The 27,091-nt window shown below is 45.9% G+C and overlaps 2 protein-coding genes and 1 non-coding gene across 6 annotated transcripts in view; 1 reads left to right on the top strand and 2 right to left on the bottom strand.

Moving 5' to 3' along the window:
• Positions 1–12,347, bottom strand: part of cep104 (centrosomal protein 104) — an 83,557-nt gene extending 71,210 nt beyond the window's left edge. Inside the window, exons 1-10 of one of the 4 annotated variants that reach the window (XM_042343548.1) lie at positions 12,283–12,347; positions 10,766–10,916; positions 7,518–7,694; positions 7,098–7,236; positions 4,592–4,654; positions 3,743–3,819; positions 2,457–2,625; positions 1,711–1,866; positions 1,037–1,264; positions 36–257 (exon numbers count right to left, since the gene is read on the bottom strand). In XM_042343548.1, the coding sequence (XP_042199482.1) occupies positions 36–257; positions 1,037–1,264; positions 1,711–1,866; positions 2,457–2,625; positions 3,743–3,819; positions 4,592–4,654; positions 7,098–7,236; positions 7,518–7,694; positions 10,766–10,878 (1,344 nt within the window). In that variant the 5' untranslated portion in view covers positions 10,879–10,916; positions 12,283–12,347. Of the gene's footprint in view, positions 1–35; positions 258–1,036; positions 1,265–1,710; positions 1,867–2,456; positions 2,626–3,742; positions 3,820–4,591; positions 4,655–7,097; positions 7,237–7,517; positions 7,695–10,524; positions 10,555–10,765; positions 10,917–11,406; positions 11,692–12,282 lie in introns of those variants that run through there. The other 3 variants (XM_007897797.2, XM_007897799.2, XM_007897798.2) reach the window with 3 other exon arrangements.
• A 1,522-nt stretch (positions 12,348–13,869) lies between these two features.
• dffb (DNA fragmentation factor, beta polypeptide (caspase-activated DNase)) lies at positions 13,870–22,869 on the top strand. Its single transcript, XM_007897796.1, has 7 exons — positions 13,870–14,127; positions 15,586–15,712; positions 16,405–16,596; positions 17,177–17,256; positions 17,842–18,012; positions 18,329–18,429; positions 22,094–22,869. The coding sequence occupies exons 1-7, from the start codon at positions 13,942–13,944 to the stop codon at positions 22,293–22,295; spliced, it is 1,059 nt and encodes a 352-aa protein (XP_007895987.1). The 5' UTR covers positions 13,870–13,941; the 3' UTR covers positions 22,296–22,869.
• Positions 14,870–14,943, bottom strand: trnaa-ggc. Its single transcript has one exon. It is a non-coding gene; the product is annotated as a tRNA-Ala (tRNA).
• Positions 22,870–27,091: the final 4,222 nt, after the last annotated feature.

The following is a 27,091-nucleotide window of genomic DNA, read 5'->3' as shown; positions in this document are numbered from 1 at the left end:
TTAAATGGAAGGGTTTCTAACTATTGCACACTTACCAAAGCCTCTCCAAATACATCAATAGCAAAACTAGCCTCTCGAAGTGCTTTCTCTGTCAGTGGTTCTGGCTCCCCAGTCATACCACTTCCCGACGTACTCAATGGCTCTGTGTCTGCTGGAGACAATTCATTAGGATCCACGTGAGGATCACTGTGCATGTCAGGCTGCTTGCGTTGAGCTGGTAAGGGCCGCTCATCGTAAGGAAGAGAGATACTCTCCACCTTAAGGAAATACAAAAAACAGTCATGGTATAAGTTTCAGTTTCTAATTGGAGGCAGAATGTCCATATACTATACCGAAGCCTTTAGGATGGATAGATGAGGATAAATTTCAAGTAAAACACAGCTCATTCGAGCCCCATTTAGAGCTACAAACCCACAAGTTCTCAATCTGAGACATTGACAAGTGCTGTTTTATGCAAACGGGAGGCAAGGAAGAGAACACACCAGCATGACCATCCTTGTACAAGTCATAGCTGGTAAGTAAAGTAGCAGTAACCCAAGAGAAGTGTGTCTGGTCCAAGGGAAAATACACCAACGTTCATCAATCCATTTTTGTTGTCTTTAACATGCTCTAAATTGCAATCAACCAACAGCAATGTTTACTGCAATATTTAACAAGTTAACTGTTATTAATCTCAATCCACGACTGTTTGAGGGACACTGCTGTGCGCAATTGGCTGCCATGTTTCATCCACAAATATACAGTCAATTCACTTTACAGTATACTCTGTGAAGTGCTTTGACAAGTCTAGAATACGTGAGGAAACGCTAATATTATTAGTACAGGCATTATTAATGTGTCTATATAAAACCTGCAGCTTGCATTGCTGCTTGGAAGACAATGAAGTCTAATTACATTAAAAAGAACACAAATTAGACCCCAATTTCAGTTTATCTGCTGTCCAGAGTTAAAACAAGCAGAAGCAACCTTCTCAGAATTGGTTTAATCCTTTTTCCTGTTCACTTGCCAGTAACCAAAACGACTGGATGAAACGTACCCTGGGAGAAGGCGATCTATCAGGTGGAGTGGGAGACTGCCGTGGAGTGGAGGACCACTGTGGTTTTGTGGAGGGCTTGGGGTTCTGTTGCGGTGACGATTCCCCACACAACGCTTTCACAGTTGGCTGTTCAGTCCTCTGCCTAACAGAGCCCTGTGACCTGGGCTGGTGCTGTGAGATGCTGAGGTAGTCCAGGGGCTCGAGGGGAAGTTCAGGCTGCCGCCTGATCTAAAGTAAAGAAACAGTTTTAAAATGACTTTCCAAGCATCAGATTGTATCCTACCAGGATCTCAATGTGCCTGTTGCACAAACCACTTCTTTTTAAAACGGCATTTGACAATTAATGTTACTAATCTCACAATATTATCTACCCAAGGGCATGAAATAAAGACAATTCTTGATTTTGATACCAAGCCCACAATGTAAAATGTCCACAAAGTGCTTCAAAGCTGTATAGAAATATGACGGCTGATATGCACAGTCCAAAACCATTGCTAGAAATGCTCACAAGAATGGTTACAGCTTATCAGCTGGCTTGCCATGCACTGGAAGTGAAGTCAGCTGGACCTGCTAACACTAGGCAAGCCCAAACATCCCATTGTACTAGGGTGGTCTTGTGGGATGCAACAAATGCCCAGCCCTTAAGGCTGCAAGTTAAATCCATCCACACTCACCATTCCGAGATCCAGCAGATTGTGTAGCTCGAGCTGCTGGTAGACTTTCTGCCTGTATTCAACCATTTGTTGCTTCTTCTGCTTAGCCAGATCATAGTCTTCTTTCTCCACTGCGCAGCGCTTCTCCACTTCATACCGGCCCAGGCGTTCCCCGACCTGATTAAAACATTGCTGTAACTAACTAGAAATAAGCGTTTACATAGAACATCTCTTCAAACAATGTGTATGTGCAAGCTCAGAGCTGGTGTCAACTTGTCTTCATCAGTTGCATTTAAGCCTTAAAGCTCAAGGGTTCACATCTCAAGTTAAGACTTAAGGTGCCATTCCAGGCTGACACTCCAGTTGCCACTTTTGCCTATCAAACAGTCACTCCACTTGACAACTGATATTTCTTCTAGTGTCCTGACCAACAACTCCCCAAATTAAATTGTTTTTTCACTTCACGACTGTTTGTGTGACATTACCGTGTGTAGTTGGCTGCCATGTTTGCATAGAGAATACAGTTACTACACTTTGCAGTTAATCCTGTGAAGGCTTTGACAGGTCCTCCCGATGTAAAAGGCATAATATCAAAAGGAAGGATTATTACTTACTGTTGTATGAAGCTTTCTAGAAAATTGCTTTCGTCATTTTTGATCAGTAAAATTGTCCTCAATTGGGTGAAATATCTCAGAGTTAATGCTAACCAGAAACTCTGTGTCAGATAGTTTCAGCTAATCCAGCAGTCAAACACAAACCATTCATACCTTCTGAAGATCAGCTATAGCTTGCTTCAATTTCTTGGCATAATCATAGCGCTCATGTTTAACTGCTTCGTGCTTCTTCTCATCCACTTTACGGATGATCTGGGCGACCTCTGGGTCCTGGTACATGTCAAACGCCAGATCATCCAGAGGAGATATAACCTCCTGCTTACTGAGAAAGCAACAAAATGTAAACATGTCAGCTAATAATTTATTATTCATTACAATGGTTTATCCAGCTAAACAACCTATGTTTACAAGGAAAGCCTGAAGAGATTGGGATTCTTTGCAATGGAGCAGAGAAGGGAGATGAAGGCTTGGCCATCAATGGTAGTAGGGAATGAACAAGGAATGAGCACTAGACTAGAGGTGGAAGAATGGTAGGAACGCTTGGGAAAGCAAAGGAGATAGAGTAGAAAGGGCTGGGGGAAATCATGAAGGGATTTTAAAGTCAGCACGGCAATTTTAAAGGCAGTCCATTCGGATGCCAGGAGCCAGTGGAGGTTGGAGCAGGTGTAATGCTTAACTAGCTGTACATAAAACATTACTTTTTGATCATCCAAACATTCATTAATGGGCAAGGTTTTTAAAAGAAGATTTCACAAAGCCACTTGCAGAACTCCCATTGACAAATGCCCATTGATCAGCCACACCTCACCTACCCTTGAAACTATTCAGACTTGTCTCAAAATAGGGAGAACCCAGGCATTAAATGCCTTGTCAGGCACAGGTGCCAAACCTGGCTCAGTTGGCAGCACTCTCCTCTCTGACCTGTTTAACTTATCATTTGAAGGATGGCACTTACAACGTTATTAATATTAACATTATTATCAACAATGTTAATAATATTGTAAGTCAATTGGCCTTATTGCTTTTCTGGGGAGTAATAAACCCTTCAGATAATAAATAATAATTATGAGTTCACTCAATCCACAAATGTCTGTGGAACACTGCTGTGCATAATTGGCTGCCGTATTTCACAAAATATAGGGTCAATTCACTTTACAGTATATTCTGTGAAGCGCTTTGAGACTTCTCAAAGATGTGATAAGGCGCTGTATCAAATGCAAAGATTATTATTCTTATAATGCATCATTCCCACAGTGCTGAACTGCAGCGTCAGCCTAGATTGGTCCTAGACTCAACGTGGGGCTTGAACCGATAACCTGTGCTTTAAAGGTGAGAACTCAATCGACTGAGTCAAGCCAAGTGCTCATCATGCATCGGGGCTAGTTTTAACCTTCAGGTAATTTCACAATCTCCAAGTTCGAATATTCTCAAATATTAACCTGTAACGGGTTGCATCCAATGCAGGGTCATCAGACCTGTGTCCAAGGTAATGATCAATCAGTTTATCTTTAGTAGGCTACAGAAGGAAATGAGAACATTATATAAAGTTTAAGGTGGTAAATATGTGCAATTGTTACTTTACAATGAAGCTATTCAAATTTACAATGCTAAATTCGGTTATTGCATTCACTATTGATAAACTCTCAGATTACGAGCAGGTGCTGGCATGCAAAGTGCACATTGATTTATGGGCTTTCAAAATAAGTTTACTTCAAGGGGTCTAATTCTTACAGATTTCTTAATAAACAATGGTCGCTATCATTTGAAAGGAGGAAGTTATTCAGGAAGTCAAACCAGTTCATTAGATTTTATTGCAGATGTTTAAATCCCATTTTCCAACCTTTTTTATATTCAATACCTTTTACTTCCTCTCCTTTAAACATCTAATCGAATTCATCTCTAAAACATTGTACTGTAGAAGGCTTTTCTGAGGTGTCAATCAACATTCACCTTAACAGCTGCTGGCGAATTCATTAGCTCTCTACCCACCCAAAGAGGATGGAACAGACACAGTTATGTGCTGGATGCAATTCACTTGCGATTTTTCAAAGATGAAAATCTACAACTTGGGGTTTTAATGACAAAGGCTTGAAACTGTCTGCAAATATCTTAACAAAGTAACAGATGTCTGTAAAAATATAGGTCATCACTTATTGCCGAATTTGCCAGAGCTAAACAGCCTAATCTAGATGAGTTTTCTCTGACAGAGGAAAAGAGGAAACTTTTACGGAGTTCAGCTGTTGAAAAGAAGCCTGGACATTCTTAGAAAAGGTATTCTTTTGACTCACAGTTGTGCTGGCCTCATTATTTTCCACTGGATCGCCAATAATATTCACAGCTACCAAAGCAACCTAGAATAACACAAACAGAGGCAGAGATTGAAGAACAATTTCAGCCTCTCTCCCCCACTATTTGGAAGTCCATCCCACAGTCCCTTTCGCCTTGCTCACCCCCTTGCCTCCTCTCAAGACCCAGTAATTTTAAGGAAATCTATCCAATAGGTCTAACACCCTATTTGTGAGATTGTTCTGTTCTCAATTCTCTATTACTCCTAATCTTTGAATTGCACCCATCAACTTTGAACCATTGTAACCTTTCTGGATCAAAATAACAGAGGGCTTTGCTAATTAAGAACAAGAATCTGCTTGGCCAAAGAAGACCAAGGTCTATCTAGTTCGCCTTCCACCATCCTAGCAGTCACTTCACATGTTGTGTCCCAAACTATATATTAGTTCCCAAATGAGATATTATTTTCTAGCAGAAATCTATTTCATTTGTTCTTGAAGCAAACCACATTTTCTGCTTCCAGTCTCCCTAGGGCTCCTGTTCCATAAGTTTACTACTCGCTCACTGTAGCTTCCATAGATCTGTTCTGAAGTTACCCCCTTTCAATTGCAGGTCATGTCCCCTGGTTCTCCTGTTCAGTACAAGATAATACAGCTCATCATGGTTAACTTATACAGCACCTGTCGCGTAAACAGGAACATCTGGCAGTGATTTACAAAATTAATTGGAACTGAGGTGAATATTATTCGGGCAAGCGCGACAGCTAATTTTCACAAGCAAATAATGTGATGAGTAGCCAGTTTTTTCTTTTAATTTGAGTTGAACTTGATGTGACAATTCAAGCTATCATATCATAAGATGGAATGGATCCCATTTTGGAGTGTAGATTATTGATTAAATCAGACTTTAAACGATTTATATAAGTTTGCCTGTAACTTGGACTTTGCGTAAGTCATGTTAAATGTTATGGTCCTGACTGATAAGACTTAGGTGAGTTTTACTGTATTTGCTCTCTAGCCATCTCAGATTTGAAAATTTCCCTCTGTTCATCTACCATTCACCTGCTGCTTTTTTTAAGATAAAGTTAGAAAAACTGGCTCTGGAACAGTGGCAAACTTCGGGGAATAAAGTTGACTAGAAATTATTTGAACAGTGGGAAATAATAATGTTCGTAAATGAAGTGAACGCAGAGGCAAACAGTCTGCAACAACAACACACCGGAAACACGGTAAATCACTGATCAATTTGAATGCAAAATAAAATGGCAATAGGATTAAAAAAAAAAGCAGTTCATATATTCCCAGCACAATTTTGAAATCAATTTCAATGGAGCTCCAAATTGGTTTGCTTTGATTTAATGCCCAACTTTCACTCTAGTCAAAATCGACTATGTTACAAACAATGTCCTTAGACTACATCCAAGGTTACCACACAAACATCCCCCTGATGAATAGGGCAATGCTGCCAGTCAAGCAGGCTTTTATAGGCAGATTGCTTAGCAACTCACGCAGTAGACCAACAATGCATTAGTCACCACTAAACAAATTGCTCAATATTATCAGAGCTTTGTGAAAACAAACTGTGCATCATCAGCTGCTAAGAAACATGTATGAGCATTGCCACAATTACTGTTTTACCAGTCAACAAACTGTACAGCAGTGCGAATAGCGTTAGATTGGTTGCAACGGGCACACATATGCAAAATGTTCTTGAGTTGGATCAAAAACATTGAGATGGTTAACTTAATTTCCATCTCACTCTCCGCACTTTTTAGACACCGGGTCCCTATTGGAAGTGAAGGAAGTTTCTCCCTGGGTCCTGGCCAACAAGTCACCCAATAACATACAAGAACTTTACAGCACGGAAACAGGCCTTTGGTCCAACTAGTCCTCACCAGTGTTTATACCCCACAAACCTCAAGCCCTGCTAATCCCTTCTATTGCCTTGTCCCTTACATTACATTTCCACTTAAATACATTAATACTTTTTGCTTTACCCACAGTTTCTGACACCCTTTGTGAAAAAAAGTTCCTCCTAAACTTCCTTTGTGATCTCCCGTTGGCTATCTTATACTTACACCCTATTCCTTTTGTCTCACCAACAATGAAAAACACTTTTAAGTGCTCTGAGACGCTACCCTGTGTGAGGGGCGCTCTAGAAATGCAAATTGTTGTTGTTGAAGCAGCTTTTTAATGTCCAGCTTTTTCAAATCCTTTCATAATTTTAAACACCTTTCTCTTAAGCTCCACTCTCAAATCTCTTGTTTTCAGAAAGAGTTCTAATCTTCCCACTTTTTCTTGCTGGATGTGTCCGAACATTCCTGGTAATTAATCTCACCTTGTAGTTATTTGTGGGACCTTGCTGGGCATAAATTGGCAGTGAATGCCAACATGGCTGACTTTTGAGAGGTTTTATGGGAAAAGGCGTCATAAAAAAACAAATTCTTTCTTTCCACTGATAATCTTTTTTTACGTGCAACTCTGCGTAATCCTGACACACTGCCGTTACCTGGTTGTACAAGTTGTATCTGTTGGTGTGGTTTTTATGGAAGCTTAGCTTCAGATACTGCCCAATTGCATCAACGTGAACAGACTTAAGCTCCCGTGCTTTGAATCCAGTTTTTTCATTATCTGACAGGGAAATATACCTGCAACAGATGAATATCAATAATGTGAGTGCACAAAGGGAAGACCATCGCCTCTAATTACTGTTCCATTTCCAACCTCCCATTTCTCTCCAAGAAATGAAATTCCCTCCTGGTGCCCTGACTCACAATTCCCCTGATACGATTGATCATTCACCTCATGTCTGTGTCTGGCTGTCACGTTTTTGCCCTCAAATGTGACTACACTTTGAGAGTACTCATACCGGCAGTACTTATTATCTACATTTTGAAAAATAGATGAAAATGAGCAATTTATATCTTACCCCAGCCTGCGGAACCGCTCGGTGTGGTAGTGGGACCCAAAATGATCAGGAAGACTTTGGCTGATGTACAGCTCGATTTTAGTGGAAATGAAGTACTGGTGAGCAAGCAGCTGCAGTTTGCGTATCCGACAGCGCTCGACCATCTGTAGGACAATCTCTTGGGGGTACATACAGAACCTGAACATAACCAGATGCAACTCATTAAGTAGGTGAGGCTTGAAAGAGTGACATTATGCAACTAGGAACCCAGGTGTCTCACTTGCTGGGGTCAGAGAGACAGAAGGGAGGGGAGGGGAAGGGGGGTGACCGATGGCATGGTCGAAGAGGAGGGTTTTGAGGCGGGACTTGGAAGAGGTTAAGGAGGGGGCGAGGCGGAGTGATTGGGGGATGGAATTCCAGAGGCTGGGGGCAGAGTGGCTGAAGGATCTCCCATCAATGGTGGGGGGGCTGGGTCGGGGGACGTGGAGCAGGCCGGAGCTGGCTGAGCGGAGGGAGCGGGCGCGTTGGTAGGGGGTCGCAGAGATAGGGAGGGGCGAGGCCATGGAGGGCTTTGTAGGATCTTGAACTGGATCCTCTGAAGGACAGGGAGCCAATGGAATCGAGCGAGAGTTGGGGAGATGGGATCACGGAGTTTGGAGCGGGAGAGGACACGGGCTGCAGAGTTCTGGATTGTCTGCAGTCTGTGGAGGGAGGAGTTGGGAAGGCGGACAAGCAGGGAGTTTGCACAGTCGAGCCTGGAGATGATGAAGGCACGAACAAGAGTTTCAGCGGCCTGAGGGGTGAGGTAGTGGCAGAGTCGGGCGATGTTACGGAGGTGAGGGAAGGCAGAGCGGGTCATGGCTTGGATGTGGCGAAGAAAAGACAGTTGAGGGTCGAACAAGACCCCCAGGTTCCTGACTGGCTGGTGAGTTGAAGTGTGCAACCATGGAGGTTGATGCTGCCAGAGCCTGAGGTGCAGAGGCGCTGGCGCGAACCAATCAGGAGGTCCTCAGTCTTGTTGAGTATTTGTGGAGTCCTGTAGCTCAGTGGTTAGAGCACTCGCTTTGCAAGTGAGACACCTGAGTTCAATTCCAGGCAGAGGGCGAAACCTTGGGCAAGTTTCCTTACTCCACACAGAGCCTAATAATAATCCCTCCAAAACCAAAAACAATAATAAATTGGTCATTTTCAATCTACGACTGTTTGTGGGACATTGCTGTGCGCAATTGGCTGCAGCATTCGCCCACAAATATACAGTCAATTCACTTTACAGTCTATTCTGTGAAGCGCTTTGGGACGTCTAGAAGACGTGAAAAGCGCTATATCAAATGCAAGGATTATTATTATTGTTCACATTCAACTGTAGGAAATTTGCCCTCATCCAGGACTCAATGTCCGACAGGCAGTCTGTGGAGTTGATGGTGGAGAAAGATATGAGTTGGGTGTCATCTGCATACATAAGGAAGTTGACCCCATGTCTGCGGATGATGGCACCAAGGGGAAGAATGTAGATATTAAAGAGAGGGCCAAGGGCAGAGTCCTGGGGAACGCCAGACATGACAGTGAATTCCACCAAGCTGAGAATTTCATGTATCCCAACTACACATGGAAATCCCAGAAATTAGACTGTTGCAATGGAATGCGCACCCTCCCCTTTTTTTCCCGTGATATGTAGTGCAAAGCGGTGAATTACACAATGTTGGCACAATTTTAATAGATATCAAAAAGCCCCACATATATAAAACTCACGGGATCTGACATCTGAATTCACATCATCTCTCATCAGATGAGCAATAAAATGTCTTCGATAAGTTTTTAAGTGATTACAGCGACATTTTCTGGTGTCCTGGCAAACAATCCCCCAAATAAAATTGGTCACTCACTCCACGGCTGGTTACGAGACACTGCTGTGTGTTGCGCTTTGTCCACAAAATACACTTTATGGTATACGGTGAAATTCACATAAGTTGTATCAATCGGGACCATAACATTTAATAGACTTGCGCGAAGTCGGAGTTACAGGCAAACTGGATAAATCAGATAAAATCCGATCTAATCAATAATCTACACTGAGCATGTGTAATTCACTGCAGTCAGGAAGTGCGGTGTATTAGTTCTTCGTGCTCTGCCACTGTGAAGTGCTCTAGGACGCTACCCTGCGTGAGCGGTGCTACATAAATCCAAGTCGCTGTTGTTCGTCAATGCAGTCAGGAAATGCTCATGCAGTGACGGGTTAAAATACTTTCCTGTGATTCAACCCGTCTTGACCCGTCGCTGTATGATCCCTTACTGGCAAACGCTGGAATAGCATTGAATCGCGGGAAATTAAGTTCTTCTGCTATGCGACAGATCAAGGCTACTTTTCCTGCGATTCAATGCAGCTGGTAAGTACGGGAATAATGGAGGATCAGTGAGCGGCGTTACAATTAAGGAGGTGGTTAATACAAGAAGTGCAAAGAAATCTAAGTAGTTTTGATAGGGAACTGAATGGGACTTGGGTGAATGTGCGACTTAGTCGATCATACGATTTATTAAGCTAAGACTTATGCGAGGTTTACTGTATCCTGTGAAGTGCTTTGAGACAACATGATAAGGCGCTAGATCAAATGCAAGGATTATTATCATCATCAGCTCATTTTGTAGGATCGTGCTGTCATACCCAAACAAAAATACCCACCCGATGTGGTGAACAATCAAGGGAACGGAGGATTACATTGTCCCCAAAGGAGAATGCAATGTGCTGTAAATTAACAAATTATTCATTCACATGCCTCTCATTTGTCCCCTTATCTCTATATGTATGTGCTTGTTTATTCAATAGAAATAAAAACTTTTATGTACCAAAAAAGGATCGTAGAATGTATCAGCAAGTACGAACCATTTGGCCCTTCAAATCTGTTTGTTTTTTTCTTTCCTTGAAGCCACCTCGATTAATCACACTTTCCTACTTGCCCCTTCGGAATTCCGTGCCTCAACCCCTCCGCTTCGCCCCTCTTTATCTACCTTTAAATCTCTCCTCAAGACTCACCTATTCAACCTCACCGATGGTCACTGCCCCCTCTCCCCTTGCTCAGTGTCCAACCCACCACCATTGTGTAGCCGAGACGCTATCCTGCGTGAGGGGAGCTATACAAATGCAAATTGTTGGGTTTGTTTTAATTAATAAACCAGTAAGAAAAAACACACATGCAAATTAACCCTGAAATACCTTAACACTTCCATAGAGGAATAAAGTAAAATAGTAACAATAATTCCCACCCCTGGCTTACCTTGGAGACCGCCAGCCATTGACAGTGGGCGCATGCACCATCAACTCATTTGCACTGAAGCCATCTTCATGGCCAGACGAGCTTACAGGAACAAATCCGATTTTATGAGGCATTCTGCGGCTTTAGGAGGAAGGGCTCAACATGTAACGCGCTAAGAAAAAAAAAGAAAGAAAATTGAGGCTTTTGTTCTTACAGGACACGGCCTGCGATTGAAGGGAGCGTAAATTCAAAACAAATCGGCAGAAACACCTCCTCAGTGAGCAGGTAATAAACTTATGGAACAGGCTCCCTAGGGAGACGGTGGAGTGTTGCTTGTTTCAAGAACAAATCAAGATAGATTTCTTCTAGAAAATAATATCTCGGGATATGGTATATAGGAATATAGCCAGGACGGAAGAAAGTGAACTGCAATGACTTTGGTCTTCTTTCGCCAAGCAAATTTTTATGTTCTTAGGCTCTGATGCATTACTTTCTCTATAAACTATTACAGACTGGAATCAGTGTGGGTACCAGTTTGAGCAAGAAGGTAGTGGGTTCATACCCAGACTGGAGCTCATAGACGGTGCCAAGGCTTCAGTGCAGTCGTGGGGGGTGGGGGGAAGAAAGCAATGCATTGTCGGCGCTGGGTGAGCAAACAGTACCTGCAAAACGTTTGGAGCCATTTTCATGCTTATGGGGACATCACTATAGTGCAGTGGCCGCACCGTTCACCTCCAAACACACAGTCACTACACTTCACTCCACAGCAATCCCTAACGATGGGCTTCAAGATGAGCTGAGCCGATTTAATTTTTTGTTATTTAACAAATAGTAATTTTTTTTGCACGCAGAGCTCTCAGGGGGTGGGGCAGTCGGGGCAACTGCTGTCACTGTGGGGGAAAGGAAAGAATGGATAAAGGAGGAAAGGAGCTGAGAGGAGGCGGCGGCGGCGGAGACAGAAGTAAAAGCAAACAGACTGTGATCTTGTGAAGATAACAATAAAACTATGCGATGCTGGGAGAGGGGGCGCAGGGGAGGCTGGAAACTCCTCTCACTCACTCCCTACTTCCTTCACCCCCTCTCTCCTTCACTCACTCACTCCCTCTCTCACTCACTCACTCCTTCCCTCTCTCACTCACTCTCTTCCTCCTTCCCTCCCTCCTTCTCTCGATCCTTCCGTCCCTCACTCACTCTCTCCCTCCTTCCCTCACTCTCTCCCTCCTTCCCTCACTCACTCCTTCCCTCTCTCTTCCTCCTTCCCTCACTCTCTCCCTCCTTCCCTCACTCACTCTCTCCCTCCTTCCCTCCCTCACTCTCTCCCTCCTTCCCTCACTCACTCTCTCCCTCTCTCCTTCCCTCACTCACTCTCTCCCTCCCTCCTTCTCTCCCTCGCTCCCTCCTTCCCTCACTCATTCACTTTCTCCCTCCTTCCCTCCCTCACTCTCCCTCCTTCCCTCACTCTCTCTCTCCCTCCTTCCCTCACTCACTCTCTCTCTCTCACTCCCTCCCCCCCTCCCCGGGTGCAGACGCCTCCTCACCAGGCGCTGCTGTGGCCGCTGCTCCGGCCCCGGGGCTCGGGTCAGGCTCCGGCCTCTCCCACCGCGCACCGCGCGGGCTCGGGGCCGCCGGAACTCCGCGCCAGGAACTATGGGAAATGTAGTCCTTCCGGGTCAACGGAGCACGTGACAATACAGCAGCGGCAGCAACAACAACAACAATAACTGAGGGGGGGGGCGAGGGAGGGGGGGAGGAGGTGAGGGGGCGAAGGTGAGGGGGGGGCGGGGGGGGGAGGAGGGGGGCGGGGGGGGAGGAGGGGGGCGGGGTGGGGGAGGAGGAGGTGAGGGGGGGAGGGTGAGGGGGGCGGGGAGGGGGCGGAGGAGGTGAGGTGGGTGAGGGGGCGCGGGGGGGGAGGAGGAGGTGAGGGGGGCGGGGGGAGGGGGAGGGGGGCGGGGGGGGGGGGAGGAGGTGAGGGGGGCGGGGAGGGGGATGAGCCGGGGGTGGGGGGGGAGTTGGAAGCCCAGAGAGTTGGCAGTTATCAAACAACAAAAACAACTTCCATTTAAGTTGAATATAGTGTAAAGTGGACGACCGCATTTCACCCACAAAATACACAGTCGCTCCACTTCAAAAATAATAATAATAATTGTGGCATTTGATACAGCGCCACATCACATCTCTGAGACGTCTCAAAGCGCTTCACAGGACAGACTGTAAAGTGAATTAACTATAGTGCTTTGCGATGTCTCAACGCTGTAATAAGTCGCTATATTAAATTCAAGGCTTATTACATTGTGCCCTTCTACACACGATGGCGTCTTGGAGCACTTAAACCCGGCTATTCTGTTGGACGTTAAAGATCCCAGGGGGCGACTTGAAAAGAAAAGTGAAAAGAAAAGGGATTTTTCTCCTGGCTGACAATCGCCCAGAGAGAAAAGAGTTGGTCATTCACTTCATGGCTGTCTGTGGGGGCATCGCTGTGCACAAATTGGCTCCTGCGTTTGCCTACAAAATACCCGATCATTACCCTACAGTAAAGCCTGTGAATGCTTTGCGTTGTATTAATTATAATAATAATAATCTTTGCATTTGATGTAGCGCCTTATCAAGTAGTTGAGACGTCCCAAAGCGCTTCACAGGGTACGCTGTAAAGTGGATTAAAACATTTAACGGTTGTTAGTCGATTGGTGGATCGCTTTTCCGGGGCTAATAATCCCTTCCAAAAACTACGAAGAATTATTCGGTCGCTCAACCCGCGACTGTTTGCGTGGGGCACTCTGCTGCGCGCGATCGGCTGCCGCGTTTCACGCGCGAAATATACGGCCGATTCCCTTAACAGTGGGTCCCGCGAGGGGCTTGGAGACGTCTCGGAGACGCGATCGGGCGCTGCACTGAACGCCAGGACGGTAATTTATCCACACTGTGATCACGTTGCCGCGATCCTGCAGAGGCTTTGCTGTTTCAAACTATTATCTTAAAAGTTTGGGATCTGGGCCTGAGGATAACAAGGCTCATGACAAGGCTGAGGGGGAGGGGACGGTTTAGGGTTCTCAGACTTCCGTGTTGCTCTGTGAGCTGACAGCTGTGGTGGGGAGGGGGGAACTGCAGGTTGTGCAGGGGCTGGTGGGGTGGGGGGGCTCTACAATTCCTGGAGAGGGGAGTGGGGGGGGGGGTCCGAGCCCCCAGACTCGGGCTGATTGATGGGTCAGAACATCAGCTGTTGGGAACAAAGAACAGAGGAATGCAACAGAGCAGAGAGGAGAGGAGCAGAGTTACTGAGAGACATGAAGACGTGCAAAGTGCGAAGTCCAGGGAGCAGCAAAAGATACGGGATCGCAGCTCAAAACCTTCAGCAATTGCTGGAGAAGTCATGCAGGAAGTTTGAGGTGAAACCTTCCACTGCTCTCCTTTGCTGTTGCATTTTCCAACCTCCTCACACAACACCACACACTCTCTCTCTCTCTCACACTCTCTCTTGTTAATGTGAGCTGCTGCTGCTGCTGCTGTCTGTGTTTTGGAGATAGAGACAGTGTTATAGGGAAAATAATGGGATTGAGTTTATCTCACGTCCAGGTTTTAGTGGTGAACATGTAAAAGAGCTGGAGGAACAGAGAGGAGTGTAACAGAGAGCAGAGAGGAGAGAATCAGTAAATTGTGGCCGCCTTTGTCTGGTCTGCGCCCCTTTCAGGTTGTGAATCCATAATAATAATAATAATAATCCTTTTATTTGATATAGCGCTTTTCAGGTCAGGAGGACGTCCCATCTACTGTCCACATCTTCACTTAATGGGAAGAAACGAATATATCCTGTCATTCAGGCTCCGTCAACTGCTGAGAGCTCCCAACCCGCTGCCACTTTAAGGCCACTTATATAATGATAAGCCTTGCATTTGATGCAGTGCCTTATCAGGTCTTCGAGGCGTCTCAAAGCGCGTGAATTGACCGTATAGTTGTGGGTAAAACGCGGCAGCCAATTGCACACAGCAGCGTCCCACAAACAGTCATGGATTGAAGTGATCAATGTATTATTTTTTTGAGGTATTAGTGATCCGCCAATCGACTAATAACCGGGTTCCTACTCACTACTGGGAAAACAGGGATGTGGAGTAAGGAAACTTGCCCAATGTTTCGTCCTACTCGGCAATCGAACCCGGGTCCTCTCGCTTGCCAGGCGAGTGCTCTAACCCCTGAGCTACAGGACTCCACAACTTGCACATCAATCTAAGTTGTTGTTAACTTTCACATCCAGGGCAGAGGGCTGTGGATTGAAGACTCAAGGCGGGACTTGAGCCCACAGTCCAGGCAGCATTGCGGGGGGTGGGGGGTTGGGGGTGGGGGGATGACAGAGCGATGCCCGTCTTTGGATAAAATATGACACCAAGTTCCCGTTTTCCTGATTGTGCGGATGTTAAAGCTGCTGTGACTGCTGTCTCACTGCTGTGTCGGGAAAGAGAAGGGAATTTCTCTCTCTCAGGGTCCTGGGCAACAATCCCCCAGATAAAATTGGTCTTTCACTTCATGGCCATTTGTGGTTGACCTTGCTGTACACATTTCATCGTCGCATTCACCAACAAATACACAGTGACTGCAATTGACAGCAATTTTCTGTGAAGCTCTTTGAGATTATTGGCTAGAGCGTCAGGAGAAATTCCCCTCTCTTTTTGAATTGTGTCACGGGATCTTTAACATTCACTTAGACAGGTTGACAGGACCTCAGTTTAATGTCTCATCATTGTGAGCACTGTCAGTTGTACCTGGGATATTCCATCACTGTCACAGAATCTGAGTTGGGCTGCAACCAGAATGCCAGTGGGATTTGATCGTTCCTCTTTATGTTTCTACAGTTTGAGCCAGTGGATGCCTACATCTGTGCAGCTGAAGATGGAACGATAATTGAAGAAGCAAATTTTGCAGATTTGAAGCAGAACAGTGAGCTGGTCATTATGAGGAAGGAGTCTCAGGGGGTCGGAGGTAGGTGCCAGCCCTCCACAGCTTTCTCCCAGGAGACTCTTTCTTCTTCATTGTCGGGTCACACTTCCATAATCCTGTAGCTCAGTGGTTAGAGCACTCGCTTTGCAAGCGAGAGACCTGAGTTCAATTCCAGGCAGAGGGCGAAACCTTGGGCAAGTTTCCTTACTCCACACGCCTAATAATAATCCCTCCAAAAACAATAATAAATTGGTCATTTTCAATCCATGACTGTTTGTGGGACATTGCTGTGCGCAATTGGCTGCCGCGTTCGCCCACAAATATACAGTCAATTCACTTTACAGTGTGTTCTGTGAAGCGCTTTGGGACGTCCTCCCGACGTGAAAAGCGCTATATCAAATGCAAGGATTATTATTATTATTATTATTATTATTATAGTCGGACTCCTTCGTTGTTGGAGTCCTGTAGCTTAGTGGTTAGAGCACTTGCCTCGCAAGCGAGAGGACTTCAGTTCGATTCCTGGGCAGGGCGAAAAGTTGGCTTGTGGAGTAAGGAAACTTGCCCAACATTTTGTTCTCGCTTGCAAGGTGAGTGCTCTAACCACTAAGCTGCAGATAATCTTTGGATCCAGGGACAAGAGAGGTATAAATTAAGCTTGGTGGCTGGTGGGCAATTGTTTGCAGATGGTGTTATTGTTCAATGCTCATGTTCCAATGCCAATCTCTGTTCTTCAGTGACTTTTCATTTGGAGCAATTATTGGATCAAATGGACGAAAACAACAACAATAAATTGATGGAGGCCATGAGAGGCATGTTGACTGATGATATGGCACCAAAGAGGAGAAAGCTGCTCCAGGGTTTCATTCAAAGTCTGGATGAAAATATTGAAGCCGACGAATGTGTTAAGGACGGAAAGTGGTTTGAAGGTAATACTTCTTTTGAGTGAAGTAATATTAAAAATAATCATTCCATATGATACGAGATGTTTCAAAGCGCTTTACAGAATATACTGTAAAGTGTGTATCTTGTGACTAAAAATAATATTTTTAAAACATTTTTTTGAAGGTATTATTGCCCCCGGAAAAGTGATCCGCCAATTGACTAACAACCGGTTCCTGTTTACTGTTTGTAAATAGAAGAGGGTGGAGTAAGGAAACTTGCCCAACATTTCACCCTGTCAGGAATCGAACCAAAGTCCTCTCGCTTGTGAGGCGAGTGCTCTAACCACTAAGCTACAGGACTCCACAAGTTCATCAGGCTCCCTTTCCCAGGTGGAGTTTGACCATTCTGTGGCACTGCCCCAATGAGGAGCTATAAAAACCTGGAAAATCCAGAGCTCCAGATGACTTACATTTTTCATGGTCTTAGCCTCGAAACCAATAGTCTTTACATCGAACACAATTCTGGAAAATTCATATCAAGTTGTTTCCCACTTTAAGTTGCACAGAAACTGANTTTTTTTCCCACAAACGGTAATCGCAAATAAAATAATTGACTTCTTTCCAGGTCTCGATGAGAGATTTAAGAGCAAATCTCAATACATGAAGCACAATTGTAGCTGCAGAATAAGAGGTTACCTGACGGAGGTAAGTGGGGAGAATATGATTGTTCATAATATATAACACAGCTGTTTACTTCACTCCAGGTTGTTGTAATGTAATAATAATCCTTGCATTTGATATAGCGCCTTATCATGTCATTGAGACGTCTCAAACCACTTCAGAGAATATACTATAAAGCGAATTAACTGTATATTTTGTGGACGAAACGCGGTAGCCAATAATACACAGCAGCGTCCCACAAACAGTCGTGGATTGAGTGACCAAATTATTAATTTTTTTTGCGGGTGGGGAGATTATTATCCCCAGAAAGTGATCCACCAATTGTCTTATCGCCTTTTCGTGTCTTCGAGACGTTTCAAAGCGCTTCACAGAACATACTGTTAAGTGAATTATTTTGTAGGCAAAATGTGAGGTAGACAATTGTAACAACCAGGTTCCTACTTACTGCGGGGTAAACAGAGGCGTGTGGAGTAAGAAAACTTGCCTATGGTTTCGCCCTGCCTGGGAATCGAACCCAGGTCCTCTCGCTTGAGAGGTGAGTTTTCTAACCACTACGCTACTTCACTCCACGGACTTGGTTAAGTTTTAAGTTGTCTTCCTATCCCTCAGGTTAAGAAATATGCCTCCAAAATGGATACAAAGACTCATCAACAGTTCATTAACACTGTGAAAGAAATGGAGAATATGCTCAGAGAAGTAAAATTCAATGGGCACTACTTCAACAGGAGAGAAAACCAGAAGGAACGGCTCTGTGATGACAAGGGATGGTTCCAATGCCAGGTGGGTACTCGTGGCCAAGTTAGTGACAACCTGGCTCAGGTGGTCTCATTCTTGCCTTTGGTTAGAGGTTGTGGATTGTCCTCATCAATGACTTTGGCCTAACAGTCCAGGCTACACTCGGGAATAACATTAGGGGTGGGCCTGTGTTACTGGAGGTATCATCTTTAGGATGAGGTGATGAACTAAACTCCCACTGCTACTACCCTTTGAGACGGAGATGAGAGTGTTATCAGCTGAGACGAGGTGTCTTTGTTTGGATCTTGAATCGAGATGTGGTGGAATTAACAAAGGCTCATTCGTGGCTGTTCATTTTCAGGGAGCGTTTGATATGGATTCTTGCAGCTCCAAACATTCAATCAACCCCTACGCAAACAAGGAAAGCAGAATTGTCTTCAGCACCTGGAATCTTGATCACAGGTGGGTTAACAATGGCTAAACACCTACGCATTCCATTTGCTTTCCTACTTTGCTGCTTCTGACATTTCAAGGATAATTAGGCAGATAGGCGGACCTCTGCTCAGTGTCTCATCTGAAAATATCCAGTAAAGCTAGAAGAACCGGCCTGCGATTGAAATTAAAAACAAATCTGCGGACACACTACTTCAGTGAGCGAGTGGTGAATGTATGGCACGAGCTCCCTCGGGAGACAGGTGGTAGAAGCAGAAAATGTTGATTCTTTCAAAAGAAAATTAAATAGATTTGTTTTAGGAAATAATATCTCGGGATACAGCACATAGTTTGGGCCCCTCATCCTCACCCTCACCCCAGGAATGTCGGCCGAGATTGTGAGTCCCGAGATGGTGAGCCTCATTGATGTCGTTTCTGACCCAGAGCGGGGGAGCTGGGGGGAGGGGGAGGAGCCAGGGGGAGAGCCAGGGGGGAGGAGCCGGGGGGAGGGGGGCAGCTGGGGGGAGGTAGAGGAGCCAAGGGGAGGTGGGGGGGGGAAGGTGACCAAAGGTGCAGTTGAAAAGAACGGTCTTCAGCAGAGACCTGAAAATAGGAAGAGAAGTCGTGAGGCGAAGGGAGTGAGGAAGGGAGTTCCAGAGCCTCAGGGAGTAGTGGCTGAAGGCACAGCCGCCGAGGGTGGAGCGGAGGGACTCGGGGGACGAGGAGGAGGTCAGACCTGGAGGAATGAAGGCAACGGGTACTGTGTTGTACTCTCTCCTCGTCGGCCTTCCCGGCCCTCCCTCCACACTGCAGGTCATTCAGAACTCTGCAGCTCGTGTACTGTCCCGCACCAGACACCGTGACCACACCACTCCCACCCTCACCCTCACCCTCCCCCTCACCCTCGCTCGCCTCCACTGGCTCCCCATCCCCCAGAGGATTGAATTCAAGATCCTCATCCTCACCTACAAGGCCATTCACGGCCTCGCTCCCTCCTACCTCTCCGACCTACTATCCCCCTACCTACCGCCCGTACCCTCCATTCCTCTGGCTCCGGTCTACTCCACATCCCCCGCCCCAACCGCCCTACCATCGGTGGCCGGGCCTTCAGCCTCTCAGCCCCGAGGCTCTGGAACTCTATCCCCAGTGCCTTCGCCGCTTCCTCCCTTTCCTCCTTCAAGGCCGGTCTCAAGACCTTTCTCTTTGACCTTCAGCCTTCAGCTCCCCTCTCAACTCTCTACCCCCTCCTCGCTCCCTCCCTTCCCTCCCCTCACCCTGACCATTTCCCCCCAATGCTTGGGTCCTGACCCAACTGTGCAGCGCCTTGGGACGTCCTCCCGACGTGAAAGGCGCTCTATAAATGCAATCTTGTTGTTGTTGTTGAAGAGAGAGAAGGTAAGAGAGGTCGGGGGGTGCAGAGGAGTGCAGGGCCTTGAGTACAAGAGTGAGGATCTTGGAGTCGATCCTCTCTGGGAAAGGCAGCCAGAGCAGTCTGGGCAGGACTGGGGTGATCGGAAAACGCAGTTTCGTGTGGGTGAGAACGCGGACGGCAGAGTTCTGAATGAGTTGGATCTTATGGATGGTAGTGGATGGGAGACCGGCGAGGAGGGCGTTTGAATAGTCCAGCCAGGAAGTGACAAAGGCATGGACCAGGGTTTCAGCGGCTTTCGGAGAAAGGTATTGACGGAGACGGGCGATACGTCAAATGTTAGAAAGCGGTGCTGGTGAGGGACCGGATGTGGGGGAGGAAGGATAATTGGGGGTCAAACCTGACGCCGAGGTTGCGTACGGGTTCGGAGAGTTTTAAGGAGAGGTCGGGTAGATGGAGGAGGTGAGAACCGTGAGCTTTTAGACGTTGACGAGAGCCAAAGAGTATGGCCTCTGTCTTGTCAACGTTCAGCTGAAGAAAATTTGCGCTCATCCAGCCCCTGAGGTCTGGCAGGCAGCTGACAGAACATCAGGGGACTGGGGGTCGCAAAGAGAGATGGAAAAATAGAGTTGGGTGTCGTCTGCGTACATGTGGAAATGTACGCCATGTCTGGGGATGACATGCCCAAGAGGGAGCATGTAGATCAGAAAGAGGAGGGGGCCAAGGATGGATCCTTGGGGTACCCCGCAGGTGACCGGGTGAGAACGGGAGGAGAAGCCGTTTATGCAGATGTACTGCTGGCGGTTTGTGAGGTAGGACTCGAACCAGGCGAGTGCGGTCCCACTGAGGTGGATGACGGAGGAAAGGCGATGGAGGAGGATGGCGCGATTAACTGTGTTGAACGTTGCGGAGAGGTCCAGGAGGACAAGGAGGCAGATAGAGAGGTGGTCGTTTGAGACTTTCACAGCGCAGTCTCTGTTCTGTGGAAACTGGACTGGAGGGGTTTGAAGAGGGAGTGGGAGGAGAGGTGTGTGCGGAGTTGGTTTGCAACAACGCGTTCTAGAACTTTTGAGAGGAAGGGCAGGTTAGAAATAGGGTGGGATTTGAGGGATCTAGAGAGGGTTTTTTCAGGAGGGGGGTGATGACAGCCGTTTTGAGGGAGGCAGGGACTGATCCGAAGAAGGACTGGTTGATGACCTCAGCCAGTAGTGGGTGGAGGAGGGGAGCTGTGTGACCAGTAAGTTGGTGGGGAGGAGGTCGAGGCAGCAGGTGGTGGATTTCCTGGAGGCGATGGTGGGTGAGAGCGAGGAGGGAGAGATGGGGAGGAAGGAATGTAGGATGGGGTGGTGGTAGGAGCAGATGATGAGGAGGGTGAGGGGGCCAGAGAGGGCATGGTGGTGGGTGACAAGGGGCAGGTGTATGAGGCTGCCTGGCGGATTTTATGCATTTTAGATGAAAAGAAGTCCATGACCTTGACATTTGATCTGAAGATTGAGGAGGCCTGAGGGGGGACACAGAGGAGGTAGTGGGTGGTGGAAAAAAGGATTTTGGGGTTGTGTTTAGCCTCCAAGATGATGTTGGAGTAAAAGGCCGTTTTTGCACGTGGAACGGTGGAGATGCTCGAGCCACAGTTGGCGGTGGACTGTCAGGCCAGTTTTCCGCCATATGTGCTCGAGCAGCCAGGTTTGAGTTTTTAGGCAGTGGAGATTGTTGTTGTACCAGGGGGATTGGATGGGTTTGGAGATGGTCCTGGATTTTAGGGGGACGAGGGAGTTGAAGGTGGAGGAGAGGCGATCATGGAGCAGCTGGATGGCTGCTTCAGGATCTCCGCGGATGGAAGGCCAGAGGGATAGGATGTTTGATGATGAGAGGGCCTTTGTGAAGGTCTCAGGGAGTAGCCTTTCCCAAGGGCAGCAGAGGATGGTTGAGGGCTTGGTGGAGGAGAGAGAGATGTGAGAGGAGAAGGAGCTGAGGAAATGGTCCGAGATGGCCTTGTCCACTATGCTGAGGTCGGAAATGTCAAGGCCATGATTGATAACGAGGTCAAGTGCATGACCACGGTTGTGGGCAGGTGAATTTATATGAAGGGTGAAGTTTACGGTGGAGAGGAGGGCAGTGAAGTTGGCAGAAGTAGTGCAAGGGGAGATTAGGTGGAGGTTGAAATTGCCCATTATGAGCAAAAGTGGAGTGACTGTGTATTCTGCGGGCGAAACGCGTCAGCTAATTGCGCATTACAATGTGGAACACCGAGAGTGGGGTCGGACTCCGCGTGGGAGTCGAGTTAACGTGGTTGCGGCCGCATTACTTTCCAAGTTGCACCCACAGGATAGAGAAGAAACGAACCATCCTTCCAGCGCTGGCGTCTGCCATTAAAAAGTGCAAGACTCGGGAAATCAACTCCAAGTACTTCTACAGCCTCCTGTTCACGCTGGACAACCTGAAGCTGGTGCAGATCGCGTGCCACAAGAAAACCAACCACAAGCTCTCTTGCGACAGGTCCAAGTTTTACAGGAAGAGGAAACGGTGAAGTTGAACTCCAAGAAATGCAACAACAACAACAATTTACATGAAGCAAATCCTCCTAATATTCCACAGCAGCGTGCGGGAATGATTTCAGCCGTTCCCACTCATGAACAGAAATTTTTTTTAAATCAAAATGGATTTGAAATCGGAGGCCGAAAATCCCACTTTTATCTTAGAATAACGTCAAAATATTGGAAAATTCTTCAGTTTAGTCTTAATTTGGGAGCTGGTGCTTTAACAAATTTACTCCCACCCGTTAATATTCTTCCTCTTCAATCATTCTTTGAAATAAGTTATTTAAACTTTTCACATGATCAGAAACAAATGAATTCTATAGTGGACTATTAATATTAAGAGCTGGGTGACTTTGAGAGGTTGCGGGGAAAAAAAACAACTACTATCCTGGATTCAAAAAAAATCACACTTGGGGAGGATTTCTTTGGGAAGTAAGTTGTCTGAACAAAATCAGCAACAAGACGGAGACGGAAACAAAGACTTTCAAGACTGACACAAGACTTTCTCCCAGTATCAAAGTCAGCAGAAATAAATCAACCAAAATAAAACTTGAAATTACCAAATTCTCACATTTGCATTTTTGCTGTCTACACAACAAAGCTGTTGTGGAGTCCTGTAGCTCAGTGATGAGACCTGGGTTCAATTCCCAGCAGGGCAAAATGTTGGGCAAGTTTCCTTACTCCACACGCCTCTGTTTACCTAACAGTAAGTAGGAACCCAGTTGTTAGTCGATTGACAGATCGCTTTTCCTGGATTAATAATCGCTTTTTTTAAAAAAAATTTGGTCACTCAATCCAGGACTGTTTGTGGGACACTGCTCTGCGTAATTGGCTGTCGCATTTTGCCTATAAGAGATTGTTATAGCATCTTTCACATTGGGAGGAGAGCTTCATGAAACTTGGAGCTCAAGATGGGGGGAGCAGAAGGGCGGCAAAATGGTAAAGAAATATTGATTACACTTACAGGTTTGTTTTGGGGAGGGGGGCAAGCCTGTTTGAGGAGCCAAATCACATTGAAAAGGGTCACTTTTAACAACAACAAGATTACATTTGTATAGCGCCTTTCATGTCGGGAGGACGTCCCAAGGCACTTTTAATTTACTGATTTAGATCCAACTCAGAGTTGATTCTCGACTTAATAAATATAATAATCCTTGCAGTTGATATAGTGCCTAATCATGTCTACTAGACATCTCAAAGCGCTTCACAGAAAATACTGTGAAGTGAATTGATTGTATATATTTGTGGGCGAAACGCGGCAGCCAATTGCGCACAGCAGCGTTCCACAAACAGTTGACCAAATTATTATTGTTCTTTTCTTGCGGTATTATTATCAGGCGGTGGAGTAAGGAAACTTGCCCAAGGTTTTGCCTTGCCAGGAATCGAACCCAGGTCTCTCACTTGCGAAGCGAGTGCTCTAACCACAGAGCTTCAGGACCCCACAATTGTGCTCAGCAGTGTCCCACACACAACCACGGAGCGAACACTGAATAAAAGATCTCGCCTCTGAATGGGACTCAGTGGGACAATCGCAGGTCCGTCTCTGAAGAGTGTCTGAACAACAACAATAATAATAATAATAATCCTTGCATTTGATATAGCGCTTTTCACGTCTGGAGGACGTCCCAAAGCGCTTCACAGAACACACTGTAAAGTGAATTGACTGCATATTTGTGGGCGAACGCGGCAGCCAATTGCGCACAGCAATGTCCCACAAACAGTCATGGATTGAAAATGACCAATTTATTATTGTTTTTGGTTTTGGAGGGATTATTATTAGGCTCTGTGTGGAGTAAGCAAACTTGCCCAAGGTTTCGCCCTCTGCCTGGAATTGAACTCAGGTCTCTCGCTTGCAAAGCGAGTGCTCAACCACTGAGCTACAGGACTCCACGTAAACAGGTAAAGCAACGCAATAGAAACCCATCTCGTACTCACCTGGGAAGCCGTGCTTGGGAGCATGTGAGCAGGCAACATTATAGATTCCTCAGAAAGTTACAGAAGTTCTGCCTTTCTGGAGATGGTGACGAGGGAGGGGTGGGGGTGGGGGAAAGAGAAATTCCATCTGGGTCTTGACTTGCATTGTGTCAGAAACCCAACATCAGTAACTGAGCTCACAATCCAGGCTGATACTCCTGGGGGGTGAGGAAGGACGGGCAGTTCAGTGTTGGAGGCGCTATTAGCCTTTCAAAACAAAATGTGTAAAATTTGGCAAATTCTTAAATAATTGGAGATCCTGAAAGAACCTACAGAAAATCAGTTTCAGAATCTTCTCCAAAGTCTTTACCTTTCCTCCTCTTCCATTTCAAAGCCTCTGGAATAGTGAAGCCATGAGCTGTTGATGTGCACAGCTGGTGTATCGGTATGACTAAAATTCATAATTAAGATAATAATAATCCTCACATTTGATAAAGCGCCTTATCACATCTTCTAGATGTCTCAAAGCGCTTCATGAAATAAACTGAAGTGAATCGATTATATATTTTGTGGGCAAAATGCGGCAGACAATTGAGTCAAATTTTAGTTCCTAGATCACCGGGATGTGATGATGGAAACATCTTCTAGACAAGTAAAACGACAATGTCTGTCTGCGCTTCAAGAAGGATCTCCATAACTGATTGACGTAGAGACATGATTTATGCCTCATCGGTAAGGGCTTGGGACTGGGAGTGACATGGGCATATTTGTTTTCGGGTATATCCTATTGTTCATGAGTTATTTTCAGTTTTGCATTTTACACCTGCTGGCCGCCAAGTCAAACAGGCGCTGTAGCATCATGCTTCACAGAGCATCTACGTATGTACGCACACACTGCAGTTACATATATGGGCTGTGGTCTGCTGTGTCACAGAGCACGTAGCCACGCAGTGGCGGGAGCAAAATAAAGAACATAGACAAAGCTAAGTCGCGGCAACAACAAAATTACATTTTTAAAGCGCCAAGTCCTCCCACAGGAGTCTTCCCAGCTGAGTATAGGTAAAGATGAAATGTGTGTCTGTGTGTCTGGCTGTGCGTTTACATTCCATATTGGATCCTTTGGTTGCAAGTGAAGCTGCAACGGGTACAGCTAGTTTGACATAATCTGTGGAAAGTAACTGGCCGGTTTGCCCAGATTGGATTGCCTGGCCAGTCAGGGCTTTGGATTGTAGATGATTGAGGTCACGTCTGCACATCAAAGTCAGATTACGGAGCCAGACAGACCGGTAAATCGGACAAGATCCTGGAATTAAGAACATAAGAATTGCTTCGCTGAAAGAAAACCAAGGTCCATCATCCTGGCTGTCTCATGACATGTCATGTCCCAAACTATATATATATATCTAAAATGATTGTCTGCCTGGCTTTGCTAGTTCATTGCTTACATCTCCCATCGTCACTACATTTTAAAGTTGGCAATTGGTTTACAGACCAGGAAGGTTGTGAGATGACTTGGCCAATCTGTGCCAGGCGAAGATGAGAGTGATAGAGTTAACCAGGAAGCAAAAAAGAAAACCCAGGTGGTGTTCTGGTTCCTGTACCGATAACAGCCGTCTGTGGACAGCCTGTAGTGGTCTTTGTTGAAACGTTTCTCAAGACTCAATTGTCAAATGTGGGCATTGAAGGTTAAGCCTATATGTGAGCAGACCATTGCCTTGCTTCACGTAAAGGTCAGACCAGCATGGGCGTAAATAATTGAAGGCTTCGCAATAGCCATGACGGGTTCCAACATTCAGTTATAATTAGATTGTCACTCCAGCCGTGTCCCATTTGGGCTCCGTCCTCTCCCCAATGAGAAATGTACTTGGCTCGCTCTATAGGTCAAACAGCTAGGTTGACGAGGTGTGATTAAGGACATGGGTGGAAAGAATGTTTTGTAAATGTTTTTTTGCGCTGAGTGGTAAGGTAGGATTGGACAGCAAGCATAAATGACTCAGCATTCCCCATGCGCAGCACATATAATTCAGCGAACAAATAATTCACCATATCCCACACCCATTACTGCCTACAATCCTCACTCCAAAATAACCCTAGCAGCATTCACGCTCGCCTACCCCTCCTTTAGGAGCAGGAAGAGATCAATTTGGTTCATCAAACTAACTTTCTTGCCATTTTAATAGATAAATGAATCGCATTGCTCTATTAGTATTATTACATTTGTATAGCGTCTTTAACATCAGGAGGACGTCCCAAGGCACTGGACAGTCAGAGGTTTGGACCCGAGCTGGGGGTTGGGATCAGGAGGGATGGAGGGTGGCTTAAGACGCAGTCGAAGAGAAGAGTCTTGAGACGTGCCTTGAAGGAGGCAAGTGAGGGAGCAAGGCGAAAGGACCGTGAGGTGGAATTCCAAAGGGTTGGGGCAGAGAAGCTGAAGGCTATTATTTATCCACCTTCACATTAAATGTCTCAAAGCAATTCTGAATGTACAACCTTGCACTAATACGTTTCTTCAAAGGATTTCTGATCTTATATTTGCAATCAACTTGGTCTAATTTTACGATTCCTTCCCCTCGGTTTAGATCTCTAGACCAGGGGCAACAGCTATCCGCTATCTAGCTTTATTTTTCATCATCTTAAACACTTCAATCAGGTCACCCCATCAACCGTCTCCACTCTAGGAAAAAGAACCTGATGGAACATTGATGGAAAAACTAAATCAGCAAAGATTAATCATTTTACCCCAAACTCAATCGTGTGTGAAAACTATCAGGCTTTTTTTTCTTAGGATTCAGCATTCTGAAAATCTCTCTCCAATTCAATATGCTACCAACAATAACAGCGATTTATATTTGTATAGTGCCTTTCATGTGGG

Source organism: Callorhinchus milii, unplaced genomic scaffold, assembly GCF_018977255.1.
Source record: "Callorhinchus milii isolate IMCB2004 unplaced genomic scaffold, IMCB_Cmil_1.0 Scaffold24, whole genome shotgun sequence".
In the NCBI taxonomy this organism is placed as follows: Eukaryota; Metazoa; Chordata; class Chondrichthyes; order Chimaeriformes; family Callorhinchidae; genus Callorhinchus; species Callorhinchus milii.
This window is presented reverse-complemented; position numbering and strand designations above follow the sequence as displayed.

Excerpts from the sequence above, each read along its gene's own strand:
- dffb (XM_007897796.1), top strand. The coding sequence starts at position 13,942 with ATGGGTCAGAACATCAGCTGTTGGGAACAAAGAACAGAGGAATGCAAC. Across the intron at positions 16,597-17,176 it reads GGACGGAAAGTGGTTTGAAG|GTCTCGATGAGAGATTTAAG; the intron begins GTAATACTTCTT and ends ACTTCTTTCCAG. Across the intron at positions 18,430-22,093 it reads ACCTGGAATCTTGATCACAG|GATAGAGAAGAAACGAACCA; the intron begins GTGGGTTAACAA and ends TTGCACCCACAG.